The sequence below is a fragment of the Eublepharis macularius genome, chromosome 4 (assembly GCF_028583425.1).
Source record: "Eublepharis macularius isolate TG4126 chromosome 4, MPM_Emac_v1.0, whole genome shotgun sequence".
Classification (NCBI taxonomy): Eukaryota; Metazoa; Chordata; class Lepidosauria; order Squamata; family Eublepharidae; genus Eublepharis; species Eublepharis macularius.
The window spans coordinates 180,395,132-180,412,278 of NC_072793.1; the positions used below are offsets into that span (position 1 = coordinate 180,395,132).

The 17,147-nt window shown below is 40.1% G+C and overlaps 1 protein-coding gene across 1 annotated transcript in view; it reads left to right on the forward strand.

Annotated features, from left to right (window-relative positions):
- Positions 1-15,098, forward strand: part of LOC129327274 (kinesin-like protein KIF27) — a 32,373-nt gene extending 17,275 nt beyond the window's left edge. The window contains exons 9-18 of the mRNA XM_054975772.1: positions 2,410-2,565; positions 2,955-3,160; positions 4,813-5,010; positions 6,110-6,217; positions 6,971-7,147; positions 7,822-8,037; positions 9,501-9,707; positions 11,989-12,187; positions 13,584-13,742; positions 14,129-15,098. Coding sequence (XP_054831747.1) covers positions 2,410-2,565; positions 2,955-3,160; positions 4,813-5,010; positions 6,110-6,217; positions 6,971-7,147; positions 7,822-8,037; positions 9,501-9,707; positions 11,989-12,187; positions 13,584-13,742; positions 14,129-14,574 — 2,072 coding nt within the window. The 3' untranslated portion in view covers positions 14,575-15,098. The remainder of the gene's footprint in view (positions 1-2,409; positions 2,566-2,954; positions 3,161-4,812; positions 5,011-6,109; positions 6,218-6,970; positions 7,148-7,821; positions 8,038-9,500; positions 9,708-11,988; positions 12,188-13,583; positions 13,743-14,128) is intronic.
- The last annotated feature ends 2,049 nt before the right edge of the window (positions 15,099-17,147 follow it).

Sequence of the window (17,147 nt, forward strand, 5' to 3'; positions counted from 1 at the left end):
CTGACAATGCATGCTAACCTATCTTATATAGGTTATTACAAACAAATCAACAAAGAAAGATATTCAAAATATCATGTTTCTCCTTGTCAGAACTGTGGCTAAATAATGTCCTTACTCCAGACTACCTTCTGCAATTAGACAAAAGTCCATTGTTTCCAAAAGGGTTTTTTACTGAAGAATTAGTTCATTATAGTCCACTGGTCTGAATACAATATTCAGGATGGTACATGTGAATTGTTACCAATTACAGGCAAAGCATGAGGTACAAAGTAACAGTTCCCAGCAGGCCCAACCTCCCCCCATAGTTCTCAAAACAATCCCTTTGAAGCTAGGAAAGCGAAAGTTCTTCAAGGCCGGTTCTTGGTGGAATAGCAGTAGCCAAAACAATCCTTCTCTGTGAGATAGCTGCCTGGGAACCTTGGCACCTGGGAAGAAAGCACTTAAACACTGAAAGGATTAAATATGGAGTCGGTTAGGCAAAGATATACACAACAGCATTCAGAACCTGACACTCCTTACACAAATAAGAAAACATCTATTCAGAAACCCTGAAAGATTGACAGGTCATTTTAGTGTATTATGTAATACATTTGGCACTCTTTAGTCCTCTTGTTATCTTTTCGCATACCAAGAAGGGTACATTATTGAGACAATGTAGGAAATGCTAAAGGAACAAAGCCATAACACTTTGGCACACTTTGGAGGCCGTCTCCTATCATAAATCACAATGCCCTGAAATACCCTTATCTCCTATAGTGGACAGCTAAACTGCTAGTTTTGCAAGGCGAATTCATGTAGGGGGAAAAGAGAATAAGGGCAGGAGGCACCCAAAGCTCATCCCAACATGCCTTTCTGCAGAACCAAAATAAAATTGTTCTATCTCTATAAGAACATAACAAAAGCAATATGATCAAGGGGAGTTTTCCCCTAACACAAAGAGATTGAAACTGAACCCAAACAAGATGGAAGTGATGCAGGTTGGGAAGGCAGAGATCTCGAAGGACGTTTTGCTTCCCACCTTTCATGTGGTTCAGCTGATCCTTGAAGACAGAGAGCCTTGCTGCAAGTGACATTTTACACGTGAAGGATAAAGGATCATTTTCGCAAGCCTTTCTGGGAACTGAAGTTCCTCTCCCCCACCCCTTTTCCTTCTGTTCCTTCCCCTCGCTGCCTGAAGAGACAGAGAAAGCCTGCAGCAACAGCAACTTTTGCAAATTGTTCCTCCAGCCACAAGCCTGCTCTCAACGATCTTTGGGGCAGGCAGCTGCAACTTTCTCAGCTTTCTCCAGAGCATTTCCCCCCCCCACCCACCCCAGCAAGACGATTTGCAAAAGCTGATGTTGCCGTAGGCTCTCTCTGTCTCTTCAGGCAGCCATTCTAACAGAGAGGGGAAGGAACAAAAGGAAAAGGGGTGGGGGGAGAGGGACTTCAGTTCCCAGAAAGGCTTGCGAAAATGATCCTTTATCCTTCACGTGTAAAATGTTACTTGTAGCAAGGCTCTCAGTTAAGAGCCTGGGGGGTTATACTGGACCCAGCGCTGCTGCTAGAGAAGCCAGTTAAGGCAGCTGGAAAAAGCGCCTTGCGCAAACTCCCACTTTCCTGGGAGTGAGCTCCATTGCATAAAATGGGACATATTTCCCAATAGACTTGCTTAGAATTTAATCTTGTGTTTTTAATAGTTTTCCTTGTTTGAATAATGTAAATAATTTTATTTTGTTGATTGTCTAGAATAGCTCAGCTAATCAAGTGCACCCGTTACTTGTGCTCTGACGAGGTGGCCTTGAGAGACAGAAAGCTTTGCTTTTTGCATGTCTTCTGTCTCAGCTCTCTGGCCAGCTACCTTGATATCACACTGAGTTCTGATTGGTCGATTATGTTTTAAAAGCTAGCTCCTTATGTGTTTTTTTTCTTCTTCTTCTCCTGACACAGCCCGGCCCAGGGGTAGGCCGTGAGTATGAGCATCTGAGCTACTGGAGTATGCAAGTTAGTCAGTCATCTGTCTAGTTAGTCAGTTTTTAGCTTAGATTAGAACGAAGTTGTTTTGTTTGCCATTGCTTCTGCATTGAGAGTGCCTATTGCTATTTTCCAAGCACTCTCTCAAGTTAATGACTGTTTTCCATTTCATGCCTGTGTCTCGAGTGCTTGACTTGCTGTGTGCATGGTCCCCCAGATAAAGAACCCAGAGACCAGTGAGTCTCATACAAATAAGTGGGGTATATCCTTCTAAGAAGGCTGCTGGGACTCTGTGTGACTGTTCGCAGCTCCCAGTACCGGGGTTAGAGGGTTTGCCTACTCCAGACATTTATAAAAGGTATATCCCAGTTTTTCTTCACATGCTGTGAAACAGCTTAAAGATGAAACATCAAGCCTAGTGCATAAGTATGTATAAATATTATCCTTTTTTTCAAGGTGAAGACATTGAAAATATCCGAAAGAGTCAGATACTAAATTTGCAGAAGTTAAAGAATTCAGAGCTAAAACTTATTGCTGCGAAGCAAAAAATGAATGAACTTACGCTTAATATCAGAATGAAAGAAGAACTGATTAAAGAACTGGTAAAAACAGGTAATTGGATTTTGTGAGTCGCACTTTAGCCACAAATAGGTATGTAGGCAAGAACAGCAATCATGTATTCTCTGTTTGGTTTTTAATTTGGTGTTAGGAATTGCTGTGTGATTTGGCTGATCTGCTTGAACCGTGTGTTATATAAGGAAGTGAGGCAAGAGTGGGTGTGGGAGGGTTCTGGGTATAAAGTGAAAGATTTACCTTTCTAAAGTAGATATTCTGATAGCAATAAAATAGTATGGTGGCAATAACTCTAAATGCTGTTAGATTCTATTTTAATAAATAGACTCATTTTGTGCCAAGTGCTGCTCCAACGTTAAAAGTCACAAATGGTGATTTGGGGTGTGTGTTGTTGTTGTTTTCCCCTTCCTGATTTTGGGGTTTTCAAGGTAACGACGCCCAATCTGTAACCAAGCAGTATTCTCAGAAAATGACACTACTGGAACATGAAGCAGAGCAAGCAAAAATGGAATTAGCTGAAACACAAAAGCAGTTGCAGGAGCTAGAGAGCAAGGAGTTAAGAGACATGGAAGAGAAAGCCAGGCTGCAGAAAGAATTTAGGAAGAAGATGGATGCGGCAAAACTTAAAATGCAGGTACTGGAGAGCAATACGAATATCCTGCATATTGTTATATATGGATCTTATTAGTGTATCCTTTATGCCACTATTATGGTGAATAATATTCCGTCGTAATAAATCAAATCAAATTGCTCAGTTAGCGTGACCATAAACCTGAGAGCTGGTTTATCATAGCAGCTGAGCCAGTGAGTGATAGATGAGGAAGTCCTCGCTTTTAATCTCTTCTGCCATGCATTGAATGCATGTGAAGGTGCCTTATACTGATTCAAACCATCGGTCCATCAAGGTTGATACTGTCTACTCAGACTGGCAGCGGCTCTCCCGGGTCTTGGGCTGTCTTTTCACATCACTTACTTCCTGGTCCTTTTTGACTGCAGGATCCTGCAGTTAAATCTGGGACCCTATTTATGCAAAGCACAAGTTCTTCCACGGAGTCCCAGCCCCTCCCTATGCATTCACTCTGGGGGCTTAAGCAAGCCACACCTCTTCAGCCCACCAGCTGCAATATCAGGGGAATGATACTGCTGTATCCATACAGGCGATGTAAGTATTATAAAAAGACAATGCATACAGTGGTCTCAAAGACTTACATAAGTAAAGGGATAGATAAAGACTATAGACTTTACTACTATGTACTGCCTATTACTGTAAGTATGATCCTGTTGGATAGTTTTTATGTTTAACATGTTGGTCTCAGAATTGCTTATGCTCTGTTTTAGCATTTCTTCAACTCTGTATCGTATTTTTGTTAGTTTTAAGTCTCTGCAAATTTGCGTTTATATTTACATTGTTCGTTGAAACAGCCTTGAAATTGACTGTGTTGACTCACTCTCTAATCCACCTTGAGTCTCAGTGAGAAATGCGAACTATAAATAATGTAAATATATAAATAAACATAGTCCTACTGCTTGACAAATTAAATACTTCTTGGGATAGGAGGCCCTGGTTCAAATGCCTACTTTGTCTTAGAGTTCATGCTGGATGGCCTTGTACCTTGTTACACATATGCAGCCTAACCTACCACATAGGGTCATTAGAATAAAGGGAGGGAGGGATGTTGTGTGCCACTGGAGTAGAAGGGGTAGTATAAAGATGTAACAAACAAACAGGAGGTTTGGTTTTGAAGTCAGATGAATCTTGGCTTATATTCAACTTTGTTGAACATAATTCAGATTTTTGACGTTTTCCCCATAACATGATTGCTTGTCTGTCAATGCACATTATTTACTGGACAAATGACTCTGCATGTAGTTTCTGGTATAACACAAGTATGGGCATCTTGTAAAAACCAGCAAGAAGTATTTATCCATAAAACATTTTCCAAGAAATATTTTTTTCTGTGAAAATGCAACATAGCGAATTCTACATGTCTGCAAATACACGTGTACTTCACATATTAATTTTAAGCGATATAATCCCAAGACCTTTATTGTTTTATTACCCCAAGACCTATGTTTTCTTTCTGTACAGTGTGTCCGCATGCCTGACTTTCTTTACAGAAAAAATGCTGTCTTTGAGCCGAAAAACTGTACTCAAGGCAGTTCACAATAAAATGGAAATCACAGTAAAACAAAACTGTAATAAAAACAAATCAGACAATTCTTAATAACGAAACCGTAGTAAAGCTCAGTATGGCGGTCTGGCTAAAACATTCAATATCGTCACAGGATTTACAGAGGAAACAGCAAGACACGAGGAACTTTGCATCACTCTCCACCCAGAACGTGAAACGTGTAGCAGAACTGGAACAGAATGTCATTCACATGAAAGATCAACAAGCCGAACTTCAGAAAAGACTGCATGAAGAGAGTGAAAAAAAGAAATCCTTGGAGGCAGAAATTCAACAGGGCCAGCAGCAGGTCAAGGTAAGATACTTAACTTCTGGTACCTAGCCAATAAAAATTGAATAAGAATTGTTTCTTTGTTTTCTTTAAGCTGTGGTGCGTGACTCCGAACCTTCTTTCCTCCCACTCCCTTTTTAATCATAAACGTTATTGCCCATGGTGTCGTGTTGTAGCTCAAAGTATCAGCTGTGAGGCAGGATGCCTTTGATTAAAGTATTGCTTTAGTCAGGAATTAACTTACAGGGGTTGTGTAAGAATTGCGGGCACTGTGTATACAGTGCTTTGAACCGTCTGACCTAACCAAATTATACTTTTATATCTACGTTTTAAGAAATATAGTGTGGATATTTAACTGAAATAATTGTATATAGTTGATCTGTTTAATTCTCTTCTGTCAGTTCCTGTGTCATAACAAATCCTGTTGTTAAAATTCAGTTTTATATACTGAAATTCTTCATGTCGGAGCGTAAACAGTCCACCTGGAAGCATGCGCAAGTGTGATGAATGTCAAACCTAAAAAAGGAGGGGGCAACAACAAAACCAAATCCAAAGATTAGGTAACCAGAAAAGGTTGCATGAACAACTACCCCCAAAAAGTATAAATAGAGAAACCAAAATAAAAGTACACTTTAATAACAACAATAAAGTATATTTAATAATAGACAACAGAACACAATAAAATCGTTTCGCCGATTCTTAATAGCTAGTAAACCAATGTATGCAATAAATATATGCATCTAAGCAATATGATGCGTATTCATTGCTTAACTAGTTTATCAATCAACCGCCAACATGTGTTTGTTACATATTAAGTTAATTCAGAACACCAAATGCGTTTCAGCTTTTTCCTTGTTTGTTAGTGTGAATATACTACATGTTATAAGTCAGACATCACAAGTTAAAAATCCTGACTAAGTACAAATGGCATCATGAATACACATGAAATCAATAAATCTGCAAATATATTTCACAGAACTTCTCATGGAAACCAAATGTTGCCACTTTTCATGCAGGCTGGAAATTCGAGAGATTCTTGAAGATTCTACATCTACATATGGTAGGAACAAAACTGAATCAGAATCAGTAGATTAATATTTGTGTTTCTTTTTTTTGCTTGCAGGAACTTCTGGAAAAGACGGAACAACAAGAAAAGATTCTGAAACTAAAAGAGAAAGAAATTGCTGCGTTTAAAAGGAAAAATTCATCTGAACTTCCACAGCAACTGCAGGTAACTAATATGTTTATGGAGCTACTGGGATTTTGCGAGATAAATATGTTTTCTGCTAGGAAAAGTATCATAAATTCAAATAATTAAAAGCATAATCAATAATCAAAAAGTATCATAAATTCAAATAATGAAAAGCATACAATAATCAAAAACATTAAAAAAACAGGAAGTTTTGAAAAAAAGCTGCTATTAAAAGCAGCAAGTATATAAAATATCAATACAGCCACAAGGGTTTGTTTGTTTGTTTGTTTGTTTTAAGTGCATGGCATGTGGTCAGATAACTGGTTGGAGCATGAAGACAATAAGAACAACACGTGTATGTGTGAGAAAGGGAGAATTTAGAAAAACACACACAAACCAAATAAAATCAACAGAATTCCTGGGAAAATTAGTATACTTCCACTGGGCACTGAGAGCTCAAGATGTGCTGTGGGGTGAATGGCTGCATGAAAGGATGTTCTTGCAATGGGCTAGCCATAAAGGCCTAGCCTCTAGTAACAGCCTGCTTACCTCAGAGAAATAAAAGAGGAAACAGTAACCCCCCGCCGACCTCCAAGGAAGATCCTAACTGACAGACAGGTGTGTATGGGAATAGATGGGTCTGTGGTGCATTTTGTATGTTTCAGGTTTGGATTTAAATCCCAGAAGCCTGTGAACCCAGTGCTGCTTTTCATGGAGGAAAAACATGGGTATAAAAGATATAGGTATGAATCCAGGCTAACCTTATGTCCTTTTCCCCTTTCTAAATTCCAGAATTTAGAAGAGAAAAAGAAGTGGCTTGATGAAGAGCTCGAGAAGATTTTGCAGCAGCGTCAAGAGCTGGCTAATCTGGAGGAGGATTTAAAGAGAAGAGAAGCCATCATTTCCAAGAAGGAGCAGTTGATACAAGAAAAGACCCACCTGGAAATAAAGAAGCTGCGATCCAGCCAGGTGCTTTATGTTTGTGCTACTGTGGTGCTATCTAAGAGCAAAGGTTTTTTTCTGGGAAAAGAGGTGGCAGAACTCTCAAGAGGGAAATGAGGAAGAAACACACGGGATTCTTTGAAATAATATTATTTTCACGCACTATTGCCAAGTATTTTCAAGAGGTGCCGAAACTCTGTTCCACTGTGTTCCTGCTGAAAAAAACTCTAAATGTATGAGAAAATAATGAAGTCCTTTAATTTTGCTGTAAAATCAGGATTGTGCAAAAATAATATTTAACACTGTGGGTTAGAGATGAAATGCAAAATATTAATTTTTTTTCTGGAAGCCCATGAATACATCTCAGGTCATATGAATGGGTTGCACATTAACTCATTTACAGTATCACCATTAAAAGCAAAAATAAATATTTGTTAAAAAAATAAAATTGATGCCCTTGATTGATCATGACTTGTTTCATTAAAATTTGTGGATGCTTACATGTTAGTGATTTTGCTTGCTTTTTAAAAAAGTTACCACCAATCTCCTGAAAAGAGCCATGTTGGTCTGGAGTAGAACAACAAAGGTTCATATCTGACAAAAGGGAGCCTTGATGCTTGCAAGCTTATACCCTGGAAATCTTGTGGTCTTTAAGCAGCCATTGGACTCAAACCTTGGTGTTTTCAATTCTGTCTTTTCAGGCACTCAATACAGACAGCTTGAAATTATCTACCAATCTGAGCAAGTTGGATCAGGAATTATGTGACAAAAATATACAACTTCAAAGCAGTACCAGTGATGAGCACGGAAAGATTTTGCAAGAAGTTCAGGTGCTGCAGAAGGAGAGAGATCAGCTGCTAACAAGAAGAAACAGTGTGGATGAGAAACTTAAAAATGGCAGTGTGTTATCCCCTGAAGTAAGTTATCTATTGGATAAGTGCAAATGCTAGTTACTATTCGTAGAAAAGGAGGATTCTGATCACAAGCTAAAAACCAATACTGAAAGATGTGAAAATGGGAACGAAAAACTGAGTTTGTTAAATATATTCCATTAATGTATTATCGAAGGCTTTCACGTCCGGATAACGATGGTTGTTGTGGATTTTCCGGGCTGTATAGCCGTGGTGTTGGCATTGTAGTTCCTGACGTTTCGCCAGCAGCTGTGACTGGCATCTTCAGAGGTGTAGCACCAAAAGACAGAGATCTGAGTAGATATAAATTACCTGCCAACATCTTTTCCACACTGTGACATTGAGAGATCTCTGTCTTTTGGTGCTACACCTCTGAAGATGCCAGCCACAGCTGCTGGCGAAACACCAGGAACTACAATGCCAAGACTACGGCGATACAGCCCAGAAAATCCACAACAACCATATTCCATTAAATTTTTTTTAAGAACAGCAGTTTATTTCCGGTTCAATTACAGCTTAACTGAGAAAAGTTCTTGGCCAATGATAATCTCTGTAGATTGGAGACAGTCCAAAGCAGGGACTTCTTGCCCTCCTCTGTGAAGCCATAGTGACTTCCCTCTTAAACACCAAATTAGACATGATATATAAGACTCACTAAAGTTATATCATGATGAGCTGGCTCATTGGAGTCAAGACCAGCCCAAGAAGTAGCTAGTTACTGTGTTTAAATGAAAGTGTGTGTGTTTTTCCTACTGTATTTTTATGTTGTGTTCATTTTATGTCCATTTGAACTCTGCTTCCACTGGCTGCATGACTGACGGCGGCTGTCATTTAATTACTTGGCCATAACTTAAGTAGTTCAGAATCAGAGCAGCTTCATCATATCACTATAAAATGGGAGTCTTGTGAGGATAAGCCCAATAAGGAGATGGTGCAAGCCCTCAGGTTTCAGGTAGCAGAGCGACCTGGGATGCTGGCAAAGTCTACAGTTACTGCTTGGGAATATATGACTGCTCCCATACAACTACCTGTTGCATGAACAGATTGGATGTGCAGACTGTACACGGAGGATGCTGCCTGCCATATCTGATCATCTCTGAGGATTTTTTGATGAGTTTCTGAAAACTATTGAGATCAAGTACAGGTCTAAATAAGGCTGCATCCCGTGCTTGCTTACTTGGTAGTTAGCCCCAATGGACGCAATGGGCGCTACTCTTGGCATTAATGGTGTTCTGATATGAGCAGTTGCCCTCTGAGTAGGGCCTACCGTGAGGGATGATTGCCACTTAAATTATACTTTAATGTGGTTCCGCTATAGAAGTAGCATGGTGTGTAGCAGACGTGCTGTGCTGTGTCTTTGTATCACCTTTCATATATGTGTTGACGCACATTAATAAACATAGTGATTTTAGAGTTGGTTGATTTTTGATGAGCCTTAACTTAAGTTGTAATTTTTGCTTTCTTTCCAGGAAGAGCACATTCTGTTCCAGCTCGAAGAGGGAATTGATGCTTTGGAGGCAGCCATTGCCTACAAGAATGAAAGTATCCAAAATCACAAGAACTCGCTCAGAGACTCATCTCAGATCCTCTCACAGAGTGAGGCCAATGTGATGGGGAAATTAGTTTCCTTGTCTGCTGTTGAGCTGCAAGCAATTCTCTTAAAGTATTTTAATAAGGTTTGTCCAAAATAATATTATACAACAGAGCAAATGCTGCATTTTTTTTCTTTAAAGTTACACATAATCGTTGCTTGGTATGTTCTTACAGTGCAATACTAAACAGAGTTACTCTGGTCTAAGCCCATTGACTTTAATGGGTTTAAACTGGAGTAACTCTGCTTAGGATTGCACAGTTATTTCAGTAACATCTTTAAGACTAACCAACTTTACTGTAGCGTAAGCTTTCGAGAACCACAGTTCTCTTCATCTTCTATGATGCAGTAATGCTCCACTGGTTCTTTTAAAAGTAAAGGATAAACAGATGACAATTATTGTTAATTCCCAATGCAGGGCTGCAGAATCAGTTGTTTCACCCATAGGCTGAACAGGATATGTGTGAAAGCATTATGAGACAACTTGGTTATCATTATATATAACGAACAAACTAAAAGTTATGTTCATATGATAGCAACATGGAGCAAGAAATCTTTTGCCAAACCTGTCCTTTTCCTTTCTTAACTCTCTTTGATTCTTATCACAGCTCTTCCTTACATTTTACATTAACCAATTACCTCAGGAGGCCAAGTCTCTTTTGCCCGATTTGTCCTTTTCTTTTCCTTCTTATCTGGGATTCTTATCGCAGTTCCTTACATTTTACATTAAATGTTTACCTCAGAAGGGCAAATCCTTTTTTACTACATTATTCCTTTCTTTTTCCTTTTAACTTACTGTGACTTTCTCTGTAGAACCACCTTATGTTTTATCCTTTTCACTGTTACCTCAGGAGGGCTCTAGCCACAAAACAAAACTCCACCCCCCCACACACATAAAGTTACAAGTGTTCTCTAATTTAACCCAAACTTTAATCTCAATAACAGCTACAGTTTGGGGGTTACAGTCCCCCCCAACCCTGCCATCACAAAGCTGCCTCACTCTCAGCTTCCTCAGAGGCACAGATGGGTTAGTGAGCCACAAAGATTCACCATCCATCTTGTCTGTTTAATTATGCAAGATAACTATACACACCATCTCCCCACTCACTTTTCCAAAGACATCACTAGACCAGTCAGCCCAGACCAGTCAGACCAGTCCCTTATCCACTCCCTCACCTAGCTATTTCTCCAAGCTATTGGGATAGGGTACTAAATACTGCTTCCCTTTCAGACTGGCACCATATAGAAACCTAGACGGGCCAAGACCTGATCGTGTTGTGTGGGTTTCTTGAGACAATCCTTTCAGCCAACATTGTTGAACAAAAAGGAGTTCACTTTCATTTTAAACTTTAAATGCCAATGGAGTGATTCAAATACATGGATCCGATGTTTAATAGCGCTTGAACTTTTGATCCCTAACTATCTGCTTCCTTCAAGCCTTCTCATTTATAACATTTAAAATAAATACCTGTATTATGGGGGAGAGAAATAGCTGGTGTACCAAACAACAACCAGCTTCCAGTTGCTAACCATCCCACTCCCCTAAAGGGGTTAGTGTGCACTTTCTTAGTACTTAGCTGAGAGGACTAAGACATAAGGTAAGATAAGAGTAGATTAGAATTTGCCCAGATCCAAACAGTAGGTGAACCTCCTCTCTGCTCTCTTAGCAGAGCATGAAGCATGGAATTCAGGGAACGTATGCATGAGACTCACTTCAAACAGAAAGACTTGGCTATGTTTATGAGAAACTTGAATGCAAAATAGACACGGGGGCAGAACTTGATTTAAGAACATTTCTTAGTTTGGGATACAAGACCGGATGTGGCTGACCTTGCTCTATATACATACAGTCATAGAAATGGATACTTGTATAAATTTACAAAGAATTTGATGTAGTATACTTAAAGGTTTGGTTTGATTCGCTGACAACTTTTAAAAATGTCATTTGATTTTTTTTAATGGTTTTCATTTTCTTGTGTTTTATTCACCTCAAAAATTTGTGTTGAGAACATGTTATATAATTTTAACTAAATAAATAGTATACCTAATTCTCTGGGACATTATGCAATGTTGTGTCTCTAGTGTGTGTGAGAGACAGAAAATTTATGTATGTGAGGAAATACCAACAGACTTAACTGTCAACTGCCAACCTTCTTCCAATATTTTGTCAGCTCCCATGGGCTGACTCAGGGAAAGGTGGACTTGGGAGTTGTCACTCAAAGCTTTTACTGTATTTGCATTCTTCACACTGACAATTTTTTAATTCAATTTTTTTAAAAAAGTTATAAATTTAAAAAAAAATAATAATTGTGGTGTGCTGGGCTTCCATTGTTCACAGCAATTTGATTTGCCAATATCTTTGTTAGGTTATCAGCCTCCGAGAGAGTGAACGTAAATTGCAGCTCCAAACTGAAGAACTAGGCATGAGGGTAATGGAACAAGAAAACATAGTACGAGAGCTTGAATCAGCACTTCAGCATCTCATGCTTCAATGCGATCGCCGTCTGACTGTCCAACAAAAAGAGTATGAGCAAAAGATGCAGTTAATACTAGTTCATTGCAAAGGTATTTGATTGGGGGAGGCAGGAATTTGCCATGTAAACTTATATAGTCAGTATTAGAAAATGTCCTTCCGTCTGAATTATAGAATATAAATATTTTGCAGTTCTTTGAAATGCTAAATTGTGTTGTTCCAAAATCAGTCCCTCCCAACATCTTCCCTATCAATCAAGGGGCCATACAGACCCAGAAACGCAGTCCCACCAGACCAGGCTCCCGCTCAAGATCAGGAAGTTAGATAAAAACATCTAACCAGCTTTGATTTTAAGATACAAAGTAGGGTTGTAACAAACCAAAGATCAACAGGGAGCACATTTTAATTTATTAAAATAATCTTAAATTACATTTTTGAAACTTTAAATATGACAATATCTCTTTGGACGTGCTCAATATTTTCCTTCCTATCGTTTGAAAAAAAAATCATCCTTGGCTTTTTGCGTGTTTTCCTCAGAGCTGAATTACTAGTGCATCTGTGCAGCCTGCAAGCTCTTCTGTTGTCATTTAGTGACTTGTAGTCTTTCGAATGGATGTCTCTCTCTTCGCTTTACCTTCCACACAAGCTTCTCTGTGGCTTCATCTCTAAGAACAGTCTCCATCTCTCCGCTGCCGTCTCCCCCACCCACCCAAGCATGCTTCTTGCATTACAAATGAACTCTTTCAGAAGGGGAGACAAATTGAAAGTAGGGTTTCCAGGTGCCCCTTTATGGCGGGCAATCTTGTGGTAATTTCTTGTCTCTGCTATTGATCCTCAGCTGATCAGCGGGTGGTAGCCGGACAGCCAAAAGGGAGTTGCACGACTGTCTTTCCCCCATGATGACATCACTTCTGGCCTGACCTGAAAGCAATGGTGCTGGGCTGGGGCATATTCTTCAGCAATCTGCCAAAAACATTGTGCTTTCGACCGAAACACTATGGTTTTAGACAGAGTGCTAAAGCATGATGCCATTGCTTCTGGGTCGTTCTGGAAGTGACGTCATTGGCTGGAGATAACGATTGTGCATGCACTCTCTGGTAAGTTCCTGCCGCACCCTATCATCCACTAATTGCCAGGGGGGGGGACCTGGCAACCCTAATTGAAAGTGAGACACAGACTACCCCGAATTGGATTCTACAGAAGGAGAAAGTGGGTATCACAAAGAGGGCTGCAGCTTATGATTGCTAGGAGATAGCGAGGGTACATTTCATTCTCCTTCCATCTACGCTCGTCTGCCCTCAAGAGCAGCTCAGAGGACGCAGCAAGACTGCAGTGTGACGAGGAAGGCAGCAAAGATCCCTTCTGATGATTTCTTTCATTCATAATTCTTTAAGATTCAACATGCTTTCTGCAGCTCTCTGTTTTTGATTCTGATTCATTGTATATAGCATGACAAGTTCGCATCTAAAACTAGATTTGTCTTTCTAGAGCAAGATGGGGGAAGTATTACAGAATCCCTTAAAACATATGAAGCCAAAGTCCAGCAATTAGAAAAAGACTTGTTCTTCTATAAGAAAACGAGCAGAGAACTGAAGAAGAAATTAAAGGAACTCCTTGGAGAATCGATGCTTCGCCCTCTGACACAAAGTACAAGACTGATCAATCATACACACAGTTGCCATTTATATCGGTGGTAGAACTTCTCTCAAGCATAATGGAGTTGGATTGCACATTGTTTTTAGACGTGGTTCACATAGAGGGTAGCCTGAATTTCAGCTTTTTAAAAAATTTTAGGTAGAGTCGAGCTGATTTATCATGCAATTTTCATTATATGTATAAAACGCAACATTTTCACTTTCTAACTTTGGCTGTACAGTCACTACATTTGTCATTTCTTTATTAAAAAGTGTTTCAGGTCTCTTTCCAATAGTAGAAAACTATCGACCCTGCTAAAATTCCTAACAAAAAAGCAGAAAAGTTGAAATAATCTCAAAACACCTAAGCCAGCTGTTTCTTTGAATATTTCTCTTTAGGTAATTCTTCTAATGATGGAATACTGGACCAAGAAAGAGTAGGTGTCTCTTTGGAAGAACTTGTAAGTATACCCAAGCCATCTGGAAAACTGAAAGAAACAGACCACCCATCAGGTGGTTTAGGAGCACAGCAGAATTCACATAGACTTGATCAGGATGGTGCAGAACTGGTATCCAACGCATCGTGTTCATCCAATAGTAACGAAGAGCAAGCAGGAAAAGTGCGGCAACTGGCAGAATCTCACCCACAAGGATGCTGTCATTCTCGGACAAGAGAGACACTGGCACACCGTCAAGGAGTAACCCCAGTAAAAGTCCCCCGCAGAGAATTGCGTCCTATCTCTGCTTCTGAGCTTTTATCAAGGCGCTCAGGCCTTACAGCTGCAAAAAATTCTGTTGCTGATGGTTCCTTTGAAGTGTCTAGAAAGCCTAATGATAATATGTAATCAACTCATTTTAGTATTTTAAGAGCACTTACACTATTTCCTTCCAATTCATTTCAGACAGCTATGATGTTTATTTCTAGTCGTGCCTTATGCCACAGACCATTATTTTAGAATACTGCTTTGATACCGTTGTGACTTAAAGGACTGAGATCAAAGGCATTTTCACCTTTGAGGAATTCTGTTACAAAGTATGTACTGCTTTTTTGGTACAATTAGAATGGAGTTTTATTCTGTGTCCTTTTAAATGCATACTGTCTCAAAAAGCTGCTTTACTCAATAGATTTTCATTCCCATGGACAGACATGACCATTCCTCAGGGCATGTTTCTGTGTCCAAATAGCGTACAGACTGAACAACCAGCTATGGCCATAAGCACTTCATGTGACTGATTAGGCAGAGATGAAATTGCCATTACAGTTACGGGAAGTGCTGTTGGCTTGATCTGTTAATACTCACTTTAGCTCATTGTAGTTGTGAACATGTAGCATTGGCGTGTTCACGTGAATAAAAACTGTATTGTGTTACCTGCTTAGAGGTAGCGAGTTCTTCATGGGAACATTAGCAACGATGGTTTCCTAACCTACGCCTGTGTGTGTGTGCTTATGCTGAGGTTTACAATATAGCAATTTGCAGATCTTGCCCTCGTGTAAATGCTGTAACTTCAGAAAGTTTGACCGCTTTCTTTGTGGGCAAGAGTGTTTAGTTAAGTAGTTTAGCAAGACAAACTCATATTTAAAGCAAATAGTCTCTTTCGTCCTAAAGGCTTGCAAATATTGAGTAGTTAATTGTTAATAAATTGTTAATGAAAGTGACGTTGGAATAGGTTTTAGAACAGACTTTTCAGGGAAGTAGCCTTTCCTTAGGGAAAGCATTACTTAACAGGTGTGTTCCAATATAACAGGTTACGGTTTCTGTTGCCTTGATATAAATTAATGGAGTCTGGGGCTCAATCTGTAATCCCAGTCATTGACATCAGTGCACTGAAGCTCTCCAGACAAAAAAAGAAAGAGAGAGAATGATTGTATAAACCTTATCTATAAACCAAGTCTGTTACACAGGGCTTTTTTCAGCTGGAACATGGTGGAACGGAGTTCCGGAACCTCTTGTAAATGGTCACATGGCTGGTGGCCCCGCCCCCTGATCTCCAGACAGAGGGGAGTCTAGATTGCCCTCCGCACCGCTCAGTGACACGGAGGGCAATCTCAACTCCCCTCTGTCTGGAGATCAGGGGGCTGGACCACCAGCCATTTGACTATTTTTTCCAAGGGCAACCCACTGAGTTCCACCACCTTTTTTCCCAGAAAAAAAGCCCTGCTGTTACAGAAATAACATCTACAGAGGGTAAGAGAGCAGGCTGCAAGATTGTATGCCCCCTTGCCTCTACCATATCCACGTGCACTCTGCTCCTTCACGTTCACTCTACTTTGCCTTTCACTGCTTCTGGGTTTGTGTAGGACTGATGGCAACTAGTCTGGAGGAAGAGGGGCCTTTTTTCCAAAGTCAGCAGTCTTACTCCTGCTCATTGTGTATGTGTGTGTGTGTGAGAGAGAGAGAGAGGGAGTGAATGTATGCTTATGGGGGGCATTCAGCCCCTTCCTTACATTATGTACACCTTGAGAGTGGCTTGAAGAGTGGGTTGAAGGAATGAACAGAGTCTGGGGGAGGGCAAGGAAAGCCAGGGAAAGAAAGTGGCTGTGCTAGGGTGCGTGGAGGTTTTTTATGGCCCAACGGTGTGGCAGGTTCTCCTTGGCATGTTTTCTCAGAGCAGGAATCTGTTCCCAAGGAAGACCCACAGACACATGAGATCTGACCCCCTGGTCCATCAAGGTCAATATTTTCTACTTAGACCGGCAGCAGCTCACCAGGTGCAGGTCTTTCACATCATCTCTTCACCAATCCTTTTAACCAGAGATGCTCCACTCCTTCAGAGAATGGATGACAAAGATCCTTGGAGGAAGATCAGTGCAAGAGGCAACTGCGAGACCAAACAGAAACCTGTATAGCAACATGGCCATACATTCAAATTCCACGCCCCCTCCCTCCATCATGAAGGTTAATCTGGCCCTTTTAGATAGTTAGATGTTTTACTTCATAATTTAAAGGGTTTTCGTGCCACTAAACCTGAGAGAGAACTGGGAACTCGGCTTTGTTTTAAAGATCATACTTGGTCACCACTTTGATTTAAACGGGTAATTACTCTTTCTGAATCCAACTGGAAAGGAAGAGCCTTCAATAGATACACCCTCCCAAAAGAACAAGAAATAAAGCAGATCTTTAAATAAGGAAAATCTCTATTTCCCAACAAGCTATGGAGTTGAAACGGAATGGCTAAAGAAGCAATACAATAAACAGAAATTAGCAGCAACTTTACAAAGTGAACCGAAGAAACCATTGTACAATCCTGTCTGCCCATGAGCAATTGCCTTGCAGGAAAAGGCCACGGGGAAGGAGTCAGTAAGGAAAGCCATGGGTGTACTGGGGATCTAAGGCAGAAAACAGAAAAATATTCTTTGCCTGAAGAAGAATCCGAGAATTGTAGTCTGGGAAAAGAGCTGACGGGGATTAGATCCAGG